At 40.4% G+C, this 11,512-nt stretch overlaps 1 protein-coding gene across 1 annotated transcript; it reads left to right on the top strand.

Annotated features, from left to right (window-relative positions):
• The first annotated feature begins 825 nt into the window (after positions 1-825).
• Positions 826-10,754, top strand: GABARAPL1 (GABA type A receptor associated protein like 1). The gene is made up of 5 exons (XM_052000124.1): positions 826-1,226; positions 5,717-5,795; positions 6,665-6,783; positions 9,216-9,277; positions 9,493-10,754. Exons 1-5 carry the CDS (start codon positions 1,137-1,139, stop codon positions 9,551-9,553), a joined length of 411 nt encoding a protein of 136 aa, XP_051856084.1. The 5' UTR covers positions 826-1,136; the 3' UTR covers positions 9,554-10,754.
• Positions 10,755-11,512: the final 758 nt, after the last annotated feature.

Genomic DNA, 11,512 nt, shown 5'->3' with positions numbered 1-11,512 from the left:
TATACCTCCTGGTTGCCTCCTTTCCCCAATTCAGCCCCAGTGACTGCTAACAGCTCTCTTTACTGACAGTAATGGGTAAGGCCCAGCTCCTCCACATCACATGATTTCTGTTTTTCTTTCTTTCAGGACGCCTTGCAGTACTAGTGATTCTAGAAGGAGGGTGGGGAAAGGGCTGCAAACGAGGTTTGGACGAGTCCACTTAAAGGGAAATTGTACTCCAGCACCATCGCCTCTCTTGGCTAGGATGACATTTTTCCTCATTCTCCATCCTTCTAAACCCCTTAGTCATCTTGTTTATGTTGTTAATCAGCCCAGCAATTTGCAGCTCTGACAGAAACAAAAACAATTCAGGCGAAGGAGGTGCGCAGGGCACGGATCCCTGGGTAATCTGAGAGCACCTTTAGAGGAAAGGCTGCCCGACAGTCGGAATATTACCGTATCTGCCCCAAACATTGCAGGTCTTCCTCCCCCACGTCCCCACCCCTCCCTTTCCACAGCCAACAACCTCAACGTGCTTAGAAGGGGTGGACTTTAATCTTTGGTAATTGCTCTCGGATTCAACCAAAAAAAAAAAACAAAAAACCCACAACGAAGTGGAGGGGGAGAAGTAGACATATTTTGTGCTTTGCCTTAAGAAATTCAATAGCAAAATAAACAAGAGGCATGTAAAACCATATAACGTTTTCTTTAAAGAGATCTGGTGAAGGATTGTTTAAAACAGGAAAGCGAACAACACGGGCTGGTTTAAATAATATTTTCTGTGGCCCCTGGTTCGGAGACAGGAGGGGGATGGTCTAGAACATTGTGGGGGAGGGAAGGGCGGAGCGTCGTGACGTCACAACACCAGGCTTGCTACTGTGTTGCTTATGTGTTCCCGGCTCTTCCAAGAACCCTGCAGGATTTCTCCACCCCCACGCCGGCGCGCTGTCCTCCTCCCAGCCTGGGCCACCGGGGACCTCAGTTCGGAGCTTTCTCAGCTGGCCGGAGGAGCAGAGTGAGCAGCAGCCGTGGTTCCCATCGCCAAGATCCTTCGTATCTCTTCACTGGCCTCCCACCGGGGGAACCCAGCGTCGGGGAATCGATCCGCTCGGTTTAAGCCAGGCCCCCCGGGGAGATCGGAGACGCTGCGGAGCATCATGAAATTCCAATACAAGGAAGATCATCCTTTCGAGTACCGGAAAAAAGAAGGGGAGAAGATTCGGAAGAAATACCCTGACAGAGTCCCTGTGAGTAGCGTGGGGGCCTGGAAAAGGGTGGGAGAAAGAAAGGAGGGCGGGGGAGGGGAGGGAGCCAGGAAGGGTCCTTGGAAGACATTTAGTCTCCAGTTCCTTAATAATGTTCCCTGGAAATCCGTACTGAGGACGCTTCTCGCCCCACCTTTAGTAGTGGGGGGCCCCTTCTAAACCAAGCATCCGCCGGGTAGGGCTGCGCGTGTCGTGGGTCTGAGGAATGGGGGCAATGCACCATCCCTGTCATGATGCGTGTGTGTTCGGAGAGGAAGCCCCGTGACTCAGGAGTGCGCCAGGTGCGTTTGTGTAGGTGTTGCTTGTGTTCAGGATGCGGCGCGGTTGTGGGAGAACGGGTAGGAGGGGGTCTTTTCTTGACGGCGTGTCAGCAGGCCGAGAGAAAGCTGTTCATCAGAGTGGCCACCATGGCGATGGCTCTGCGGGTTCGCCCTGTTTGTTTATGTCCTTTTAGTGATGTATTTAGGTCTGAGCTGTTCCCAGGCTTCTAGACCTTTTGTCCTTGGAATTAATTGGGTGGGGGAAGACTAGACACCGGTTCCTTCCTCTATTATTCCTCGGATAAGGAAACAGGTTAAAAAAGAGAGAACCACAAGACCGAATTGGCTTTCCAACCAGGGTATATTATCTGCGCAGCAACCAGTTTGCTTCAAAATTCATGCATGTGACAGAGAGAACAAGCTTTTCCTAGTTATGGCTTCTGATCTGACAGTGGCTTGTCACAAAAAAAGGCAGGATTGGTTTTTTTTGGGGGGTGGAGGCTGGTTCTTTACAGCTCTGGCGCCCCACCCCCACCTTTTTTTTTTTTCCTGTTTGGCTACGTGCTGGGTTTCAGTGAAAGTGAGGCTGTTTGAATTTGGGAAAAACAAAAACCAAAAAAAAAAAAAAAAAAAAAAAAACCAGACAGATTCGTGTGGAGGTGGGGTGGGGTAGAGGGACCATAGACTTTTTAGAGATCGGGAGATCTGGGTGCAAGGGCTTAAGGGTATGGAGAGGAAACAAAAAAGATCAATGACAAATGCTTTAGTGCTTTACCCCTGGCCCTGCTCCCTGCAGAATAGAGGAGCCTATTGATTGACATTACTGCTGGAAAATTTAGAAGTCAGCCCAAGATGGAGATCTGGAACTAAAGATAATGGGGATATGAGGCAGCATTTATTTTTTATAGCCTTTATGTCCCCAGTCTCCAGCTGAGACCTTATTAAGACTGACATTTCCCCAAGCAGTATAGTTGAGGCTTGCAAACAAGGTAGGCCATCTCCCCACATTTAAATCCAATTAGAGATTACCAAAGAAGGGAGGTCCCTTTCCATTCACCTCCCATGTTCCTCAGTGGATACTCTGGTTAGTATTTAGAGGGAAAAAATTACTGAGTAAACAAGCTCTCTTACTTCTTGACCTCTTTGAAGCATGTGACATTGTTGATTATTCTACCCTTTCTGTTATTTCTGACATTGTTTTTGGGTTTTGGTTTTGGTTCTCCTACCTTATCCACTTTCATGATCTTTAAATCCTATTTCCTAACATCTGTAGCACACTTCTTTACTTCTATAGCACATCCTTTAACTTATGTCTGTACATTCTTTCACTTAAGCTACTGGAGATACAAAGGGAAGTGATAAAACCTCTGCCCTCAGATTCTATGTAAGAGGAGACAACATAAAATATACAAAATTAATAGAGTATAATTAGTGGAGGGAGTGGTACTACCAGTTGTGGAGGTCAGGAAATGCTTCCTACAAAGATGAACATTCTACAAGACAGAAGTGAGATGGGAGATTATTCCAGACATGAAGCAGAATCTACTAAACCTTGAATTTAGGAGATATAGTTTCATGGGGAAGAGAACAAGGCCAATTTGGCTAGACTTTACCCTGTTTCAAGAGGAGTCTTATTTAATTGGTGGCCTTATCACTCCCATGGATTATGTTATCACCTCTGTGAATGTGACCAGGGGCAGCTACATGGCACAGTGGCTAAAATGCCAGTCCTGGAGTCAGGAAGACTCATCTTAAATTCAAATCCAGCTTCAGATACTTTGTGACTGAGCAAATCATTTAACCCTGTTTGCCTCAATTTCCTCATCTGCAAAATGAGCTGGCAAAGGAAATGGCAAACCATGTCAGTGTCTTTGCCACAAAAACTCCAAATGGAGTCACTAAGAGTTGAGACAACTGAAAAAAAAAAAATGAGCATGAAGGTGGACTCCCAGATCTTATAACCAGCATTTTTTTCTCTCCTGACCTGGTTCTTTATCATAAACTGCTTATTTGATATTTCACTTGACTTTCGTAGACATCCCAATGTAAACATGTTCAAAATGTCTTCCAAATACATCCCTGTTTCCTTCCAAATTTCCCCATTTCTGTTAAGGACACTATCAACTCAGTTTGTTCAGGTACCGATATGGTTTCCATTTCCTTCTCCAGGTTATTGTACCTGGGGGAAACTGAGGCAAACAGCGTCAAGTGACTTGCTTGAGACTTGCATAGTTAGTAAGTGTTTGAGGGCCTATTCATTCAGGTTAGTTTGACTTCAGACCGCCATGCCTGTCAAGGAAACTATGGTGGTATCAGCACTTGCCAGTCCTGGGACCTAAATATTAACATATTCACATTTATATAGCACTTTAAGTTTATAAAGCACTCTCCCTATAAAGAGCAGCTAGGTGATTTAGTGGATAAGAGTACTGGGTCTGCAGTCAGGAAGACTCATCTTCCCTAGTTCAAATCTGGTCTCAGATACTGAGATAGCTGTGTGAACCTGGACCAATCACTTAACTTTTTGCCTAAGTTCCTCAACTATAAAATTACCTTAGAAAAGGAAATGGCAAAACATCCTGGTAGCCTTGCTAAGAATACCCCAAATGGGGTCATGAATGAAGAGTCTGAAATAACAGAACAAGAATAAAAATTATCACTTAGCTATTTCCCAGGACTACTTACTATGTTATCTAGCTCTATTTTCCCACCTGCTCTCCCCAGTAGAATTCTTGACATCTTTGTTCATCCTGGAATAGCAACCAAAAAGCTTAAATTCCCTTGCCTCAAAACCATCCATGTATTATAAGAATATAGGAAAGAAGGAAAGCATATGCCACTCTCCAACCTATTCCTTCCCTCCAGCCATTTTTATGATCTCTAGCCTCCCTCTTTGCATTCTGTTAACTACTGTATTTGTCCAGCCTTTTTCATCCATCAATCAAAGCTGCTCTTGAGAATCACAATGAACAATGTTTTTTTTGATTGGATTGTGCTCATTGTCATTCTTTGCAACCATTGAGTAATTACATTTATTTCAATCTTCCTTTGGAGTGGTTTTGAAGGAGTTATTTCCAGAAATTTGGCCCACCTCTTCATCCTCTATTTCTTAGCTCTAATATGCCATCACGTGGTCATCATTCCATTTTTGTTCACTCATTTAAAGCAATTGACTCTCCTAAAGGCTTTTAGTATAATCCCTCTCCCCTAGTCATCGCTTATTTATTTCATATGCTCCCTGTAGGATATAGTCCTTTGAGTAACAAGAAAGATTCCTCGAATTGTGTTCCTCTCATCTACCATATTGTAGGTACATAGTAGGTCTTTATTAAAAAGCTTGTTGATTAACTAACTAACAATATAGTTATACCCTTCCCCCACTTTTTAAAGCTTTTACATTTTTTTCCCTTTTTCTTTTGAAACTTAATTTACTTCGACCAAATGAATCTGAGGCTGGATTTGAACTTGAGTCTTCCAGATTCTAGGATCAGTGTTCTATCCATTATGCAGCAGCACACGCACTCCCTCTTTCCTTCTCTAAAGTCTCAAAATCTAAGGCTCCCAGGCTTTTCTTCCGGTTTCTTTGTCTTGGCTTTCATGTTCTAATCCTTATAACTGGACTACTGTCCCTTAAGTGTGCTTATCTCCATAACATTTCAGTACAGGGTGAAGACATTTGGGGAAAGGGAAAAATGAAAATATAAATGAAATGCAGCTTATTAGCCATTCAGTTTGCCTTGCTATGGAAACTTTGATTTGAGATTTCTTCATTATGCCATTTGTTACTAGAGATTTTTTTTTCCAATGTGGGAAGATAAGGGAGGGGCTTGGGGGGAGGTGGGGATTAAGGAAAACCAAAGGAAGACTAGGAGGAATCTTTAAATAAGCAGGATACCATAATGTTACATGTTGAATAATGGAGAATCACCGTTTCATATGTAATTCTTTACTATTTCACAACACATACAAAAGTGCTCGTTTTTATTTGATGTTTGTTAAATTCTGAATTTAAAATGAAATGAAAATAAATACTGGCTGAATTGTTAGGCTTGGCTGATAGGGATCAATTTTGAATTGCTTTTTTTTTTCCTTTTTGAAAAAATTCTTAAAATGGGTAGATGGTAAAGGGAAGGAAGAAAGGCATATATTTAGAAATAAATGTGATATAAAAATTTAAAAAGTTATTTAAATTTCTCCTTATCTCAATGACAGGTGATTGTGGAGAAGGCCCCTAAAGCCAGAGTCCCTGACCTGGACAAAAGGAAGTACCTGGTACCCTCTGATCTAACAGGTAACAAGACAGTCCATATCCCCTCACTTTCTTATAGAAAGATGATCTGCTTTTCCTGATAGAGATTATGTGGGAATGGAAAACTAGAGGAAATATCTTCTAGATAAATTACTCGGTTTAAAACAGAAGGTCATGAAACATTTTTTCCTAAATTCGTCTTCAAATCTATTTTGGTGTTGAGACTATCACATAATTTCATTTGCCTCAGATTCCCCTCCATCTGAGTAGAAGCATTTAATAATTAACCTTGGCTTCTACTTCGAGCTGTCTATGACATTACGTAAAAACATACCAATGGAATTCAATTTTATGTCCCCATTTTCAAATTGGTCAATTTCCTCTACTTAGTCCAAGTTAATTGTAGGTTTACTACTAGGCTTCTCTGGCCCTCCTTCTATTAAAGCTTAATTCCCTAAGGGTTTTGTCTCTGGGCTTAAGTATCCCACACCAGCCAGTAATATTACTTTTTTAAAGATTAAGATTTAGACTTAGATTAATAAGTTAAAGCAGGTTCTGCGATCTGAATAACATCCAAGCAAGTCAGTTTCAAGACCTTTGGGGACTTAATTTTTTTTTTTTCTCTGAAGCTTAAGAATTGTTACTGCTAATGAAAATGGCAGCTGATCAAGTTTAGCAACATACTTTAGGTTTGACATTGTAGGAAACAAATTCAAATTATAGGAGGACACCAAACCAGGCTTGGAGTCTTTGACGGGATTTGGGGCATCTGGTAATCAATAGAGGGGGCAAGTGCTCTGATAGTACCTCAGAGGTTTTGTTTATAGATGCTGCTCTTGGGCTTCTTATCCTTCTGTGAATACATTGCTCTTTCTGTCTTCATCTGAAACTTCTTCCTTATCTCAATCCAGTTGGTCAGTTCTACTTCTTAATTCGGAAACGGATCCATCTTCGGCCAGAAGACGCCCTATTCTTCTTCGTCAACAACACTATCCCTCCTACTAGTGCTACCATGGGCCAACTTTATGAGGTAATGATGCTGATCCAAAGAATTCTGTCTTCAAGGAAATCCACATTTGTTATCTCCTAGAAAGTATGTAGATAGGTGAGGTGAGATAGTAATTTCTTCCACTTGCAGATTGAAAGACTGAGGCCTTAATATAGGAAGCACTAGGCTTTCTGCAGGGACTTGGAGTAAAAAGGCATTGATGATTAGATTAAAGGATGGCTTTTTTAGTCGTTAAAAGGTCTTAACAGTTATCCCATTTCTTTTTCTTTAAAAATCCATTAAGTCCTGGATTTAAATGGTGGCAAAGAATGACAGTGAGCACAATCCAATCAAAAAAACATTGTTCATTGTGATTCTCAAGAGCAGCTTTGATTGATGGATGAATCATTTTAAATGATTTAAATCATTTTAAAGAATGATCAAAGTCAAATAGTCTTAGGTATGCCCTCATTCCATTTGTGATTTTTGAATCTGAATCTTAGATTCCCTGTTTGCAAAACGGAGAGAAAAGATTACCTTCTCTTCCCCTCTGTTATAGGGAGACTTTTAAGAAATAGACAACCCAGAAAAGTAATTCATTATTTCTGGGGAATCACTCTTTCCCTGCTATTACTTTGTGACAATCTGTGCTCAAATCTATTGTTCAACAAGGAAAGAGTTCTTAGATTCAGACAGATTTGTAGTTCTGGCCTTCATAATGTACTAGATGGGATTGATGGTTAGCATCTGTATAGTGATTTAAGATTAGCAAACCACCTTTATCTCATTTGATATGTGACCTTAGGTAATTAACTTTACCCCTCTGAGCCCCAGGTACTTCAGCTATAAAGTGAAAGCTTTAGATGATGCATGATGACTTTTTTCAGCTCCAGAACTGCATATTTCTCTGTATTAAGGAAAGAAAATGAAACTTGTCCTCCAGAAATCCATGGTCTTCTATCCCTGCTCTAATCTTTTCTGGAATTACTAAGTCATAATTAGAAAAAACATATTTTGCATCTATTTGTTTCAAACATGTATTTGAACTGGATGATAGAGCAAATAAATAATTGAACAAATAGCCTCATCTATAAAATCTTTGAATTTTATAGGTGTAATTTTAGTTTAAATTGCTAATGATATTCTTTGGTTTCATATCCATGAGAATAGTCCTTTCCTGTTTCCTAACCAGAAGAAAAAAAGCAGATCAAACTAATCAATATCACAGCCAAGATGCCTAGTATGTGAAAGTTTTCTTAACTATCCCCCTTCACTTGTACAAGAGGGAAGAAAGTGCATTTTGTTATTTTGACATAGTTTTATTGATTTATGCTGCTGTAGACTTTACAGATAAAAATCATTGACTCTTCAAAAACCAACTCACCCATCAAGAGAATATAATTCCTTTTTTTCCTGACAAAATTAGTAAAGGCAATCCTAAGGGAAATTTCCCCGTCCAACTAATGGGAAGGTAATATAATCACAATCCAATGATTGAATTATCACAGAGGGAAAAAATTTGAATATTATGTTTTTGGGGGAGAAATCTGCCAATGTAGGTCTTAACAGTTATCCCATTCATAACTTAGAAAGCTGTGACTCAACATTATTTCTCTCCCCAGTGTTTTTGGACTTAATCAGGTTTTGATGTTTGTAACAATCATGAACCAGGAAAAGTTTATAACACATTTTAAGTATAGTTTTGGATGAATCTTCCCAAATAATAGTCAACTAATCTTCAGCTGGATCAGTACTCAGTTCTTTCTTTAAAACTGTATCAATACTATACCCTTTTCTTTAAGTAGATCCCAAATCAGACTTGAAAATGTGGAAGACAATGTTCTGAACTTGATCGGGCACTTTTGTGCTAAATACTGATTCTTATCCTTAATGCATTTTCCCTAAGGAAAAGGTCTTTTATTCTTGACCTACTAACTACTTTCCAAAGAAGAGAAATCTAGAAAGTAGTTTTTGATTAGAGAAATTTATTCTTTAATATTTCTAGTAAAAAGCTGGTTTTTAATATGCTTCTACAAGACATAAAGCAAAATGGTTAAATGAGGTTATTCAGTCTTTGTTAATATGTCTGATTTGTGATTGAGAAAAAGATAAAATCACTTGATTTGATCAATTGGTCCAATTTTGGTTATGTTCATTTCTTCAATATTAAAATAATTTGAGAATATAGTATTCCATAGGCATCATATGGGATGATACCTATAGCTTTGATAGTTTATGAGTTGTAACTTCATTAATCTCTCTGCTTCTATTGGAAGCCTAGGACACAATTTTGACTGTAGGTTTATAAAACTGGAAGGGGGCTGAGATCATCTAGTATAATTCCCTCATTTTATAGATGAGTTAACTGAGGCACGGAAAAGTGAGTTGGCCAGATCAGATCAGAGGGAACATTTGAGTCCAGGTCCTTTCACACCAGAGCCTAGTATCATTTTTCCTCTGCTCTTTTTCCCTAGGACAACCATGAGGAAGACTATTTTCTCTATGTTGCCTACAGTGATGAAAGCGTCTATGGGAAGTGAGTGGCCAGGGCCAGATGGATGGGAGCAACTGGACTTGGGGGGGTGGGGGAAAGGGTGTGTGTGGGGATTTGGGTTGGGCAGGGTGGGCTCCCACCAGAGAGGAGACTGAAGCCTAAGAAACTGGAAATGCTATACCACACACCATACACACACAAACACCATCATTTGTTTACCTTCTCACTTGATATTTTTTGCTACTTTCCTGGCCCAGGAAGAAGGCATTGCAGGACAGAGCTGCTGGATTGGATGGGGGAAGTTTTCGACATGTATGATTGGGAAATGGGGATGGCAACCCTCCTTCCTGCCCTCTTCCCACCCTGCAAAATTAGCCTTTGTTGTGCTGGATAGAAGGGTCAATTGTGGGGAGTGGAGTGATAGATTGTTTTTGGATAGTTTGTCCAGGGAAGACTTCCCAGTTTTCTTACCCTGGGGGGTGGGAAACCCAGTTTGATACATTGGTAGGAGGGGTTTGGGTGGGAGAGACAGAAGAAGATGCTCTATAACTACCCCAGTATTTGACCAAATTTGTTTTTTATCATCTCTCCTTGGCAACATCTCTTCCATAGTCCTACTGCGGGCTTTATCCTCCCCCAATATCCCTAAGTATCATTCTCGGAGGTGATTATGACCCTAGAGCTCTAACCACTATTGCCTGGCTTATTGGGCTTATATCTCCAGACTTTACTTAAAAGTACAGAAAGACATGGAATATGGAGATAAGAGGAGAATGTTTGTTCCTCTTTAATGGAGGTGTTGGGCTAGGAGCTTGCATCTCTATCCCACTTGACATTTCCTTGTTTTTCTAAATGGAAGGCCAGACCTAGGGACCAAAGAGAAAGCTTGTTTGGCATTAGGACCCTAAAATAAAAAACTTCCATTCTACTGTCTAATGAAATTTCCCAGTGGTAGTGAAATCACTAAGAGAATGTGTCTTCTATTGACTTTGGAAAGGAGGGTAGGTAGGATATATCACTAAGCTGAATTTATGGAGTATCCCAGCTTCTCTCTGAGTATCTTTTACTACAGAACAAGAAGCCCTATCAGCCCTGGACTTAATTAACCTGCAAACATTCCCAACTATAGGTGGGAACCTTCCCTATCATTCCTAAATCCCACCATTCTGGGTACAGGGGAAAGTGGGGAGGGAGATTAGCATTCTTGCTCTTGTGCACACATAAATGGTTGATGAATTCCACTCCTTGTTCTGTATTCATTCATCAAAGCTGCTGGTTAGAAAGTTCTGGGTCCTGATTTATTTTGTCAGTTTTGATTATTGTTTTCTCTTCTGGGGAAGGTGGGGGGGAGGGAGGGAGGGAAGAGCCATTTAGTTCCATCTTTGCTTTGTTGGAAACCTGGTCCCCTGTGATGGGAGACACCTCTTTGTCAGTTGTTGTACTAGCTGCAGGTTCCTGTGTAAATGAAGTTCTTGCTATCAAGCAAGGAAATAAAATAATTGCACACTTTAAGATCGTCCATGGACTCACAAATGGTCTTTTCTTTAGTATGTTTGTGTGTGATGATTGATCAGTTGTCAAGGAATAGAGCATGAATGTGTGTTTGCTTATGTGTATGTTAAAAATGTATATACATGTTCACAAATAATTCTTCCAGCTAGAAAAGGCTGTCTAGAGAGGTACACTGAGGCTAAAGTGGAATGAGGAGAGGTTCTGAATAATAACTTATTGTGATAGTCTGAAAGGACTCCTACATTCCCAACTGAGCCTAGCATTTGATCACTTAATAGCCTAAGAAGGGCTGCCACTTTCTCTACTTCTACCAGTTACACAGCAACTCATACCACCTAAGAAATGCCATTGAAGAGAGAGGGAAGGAGGGAAAGAATGAGTGAATGAATGTGTGATCTACTTCTGATATTTGAGGGTGGAGGAGGCACATTGTTCTTTCCTTGTTGAACCTTAGAGCTCAAACTCCAATTTACTTACCATAGATATTTAGTGTGGGTTATACTTCCTAAAAGTCAAGTTTCTGTTTTAAACCCTTTATAGAATGCTTTCACTAAAAAGTCCCATACTGATGCTTCATTATGATAAAGTATACCATGGAACTTCCAGCAAATCTTACTGAACTTGGAAAGACTTCAAGTGTGGGCTAGTCATGGATTATCACCCAAGAATCAACAGTAGGAGATGGTACCAACAGAAACCAGTTGTGTAGGTGTGAGAAGGGGGGATGGAGCAGGAAAGAGAAAAGTGGAGTGAAGAGAAGAGAAA

The sequence above is a fragment of the Antechinus flavipes genome, chromosome 5 (assembly GCF_016432865.1).
Source record: "Antechinus flavipes isolate AdamAnt ecotype Samford, QLD, Australia chromosome 5, AdamAnt_v2, whole genome shotgun sequence".
NCBI lineage: Eukaryota > Metazoa > Chordata > Mammalia > Dasyuromorphia > Dasyuridae > Antechinus > Antechinus flavipes.
The sequence above is the reverse complement of the archived record's forward strand: the minus strand, read 5'-3'. Positions and strand labels throughout refer to the sequence as shown.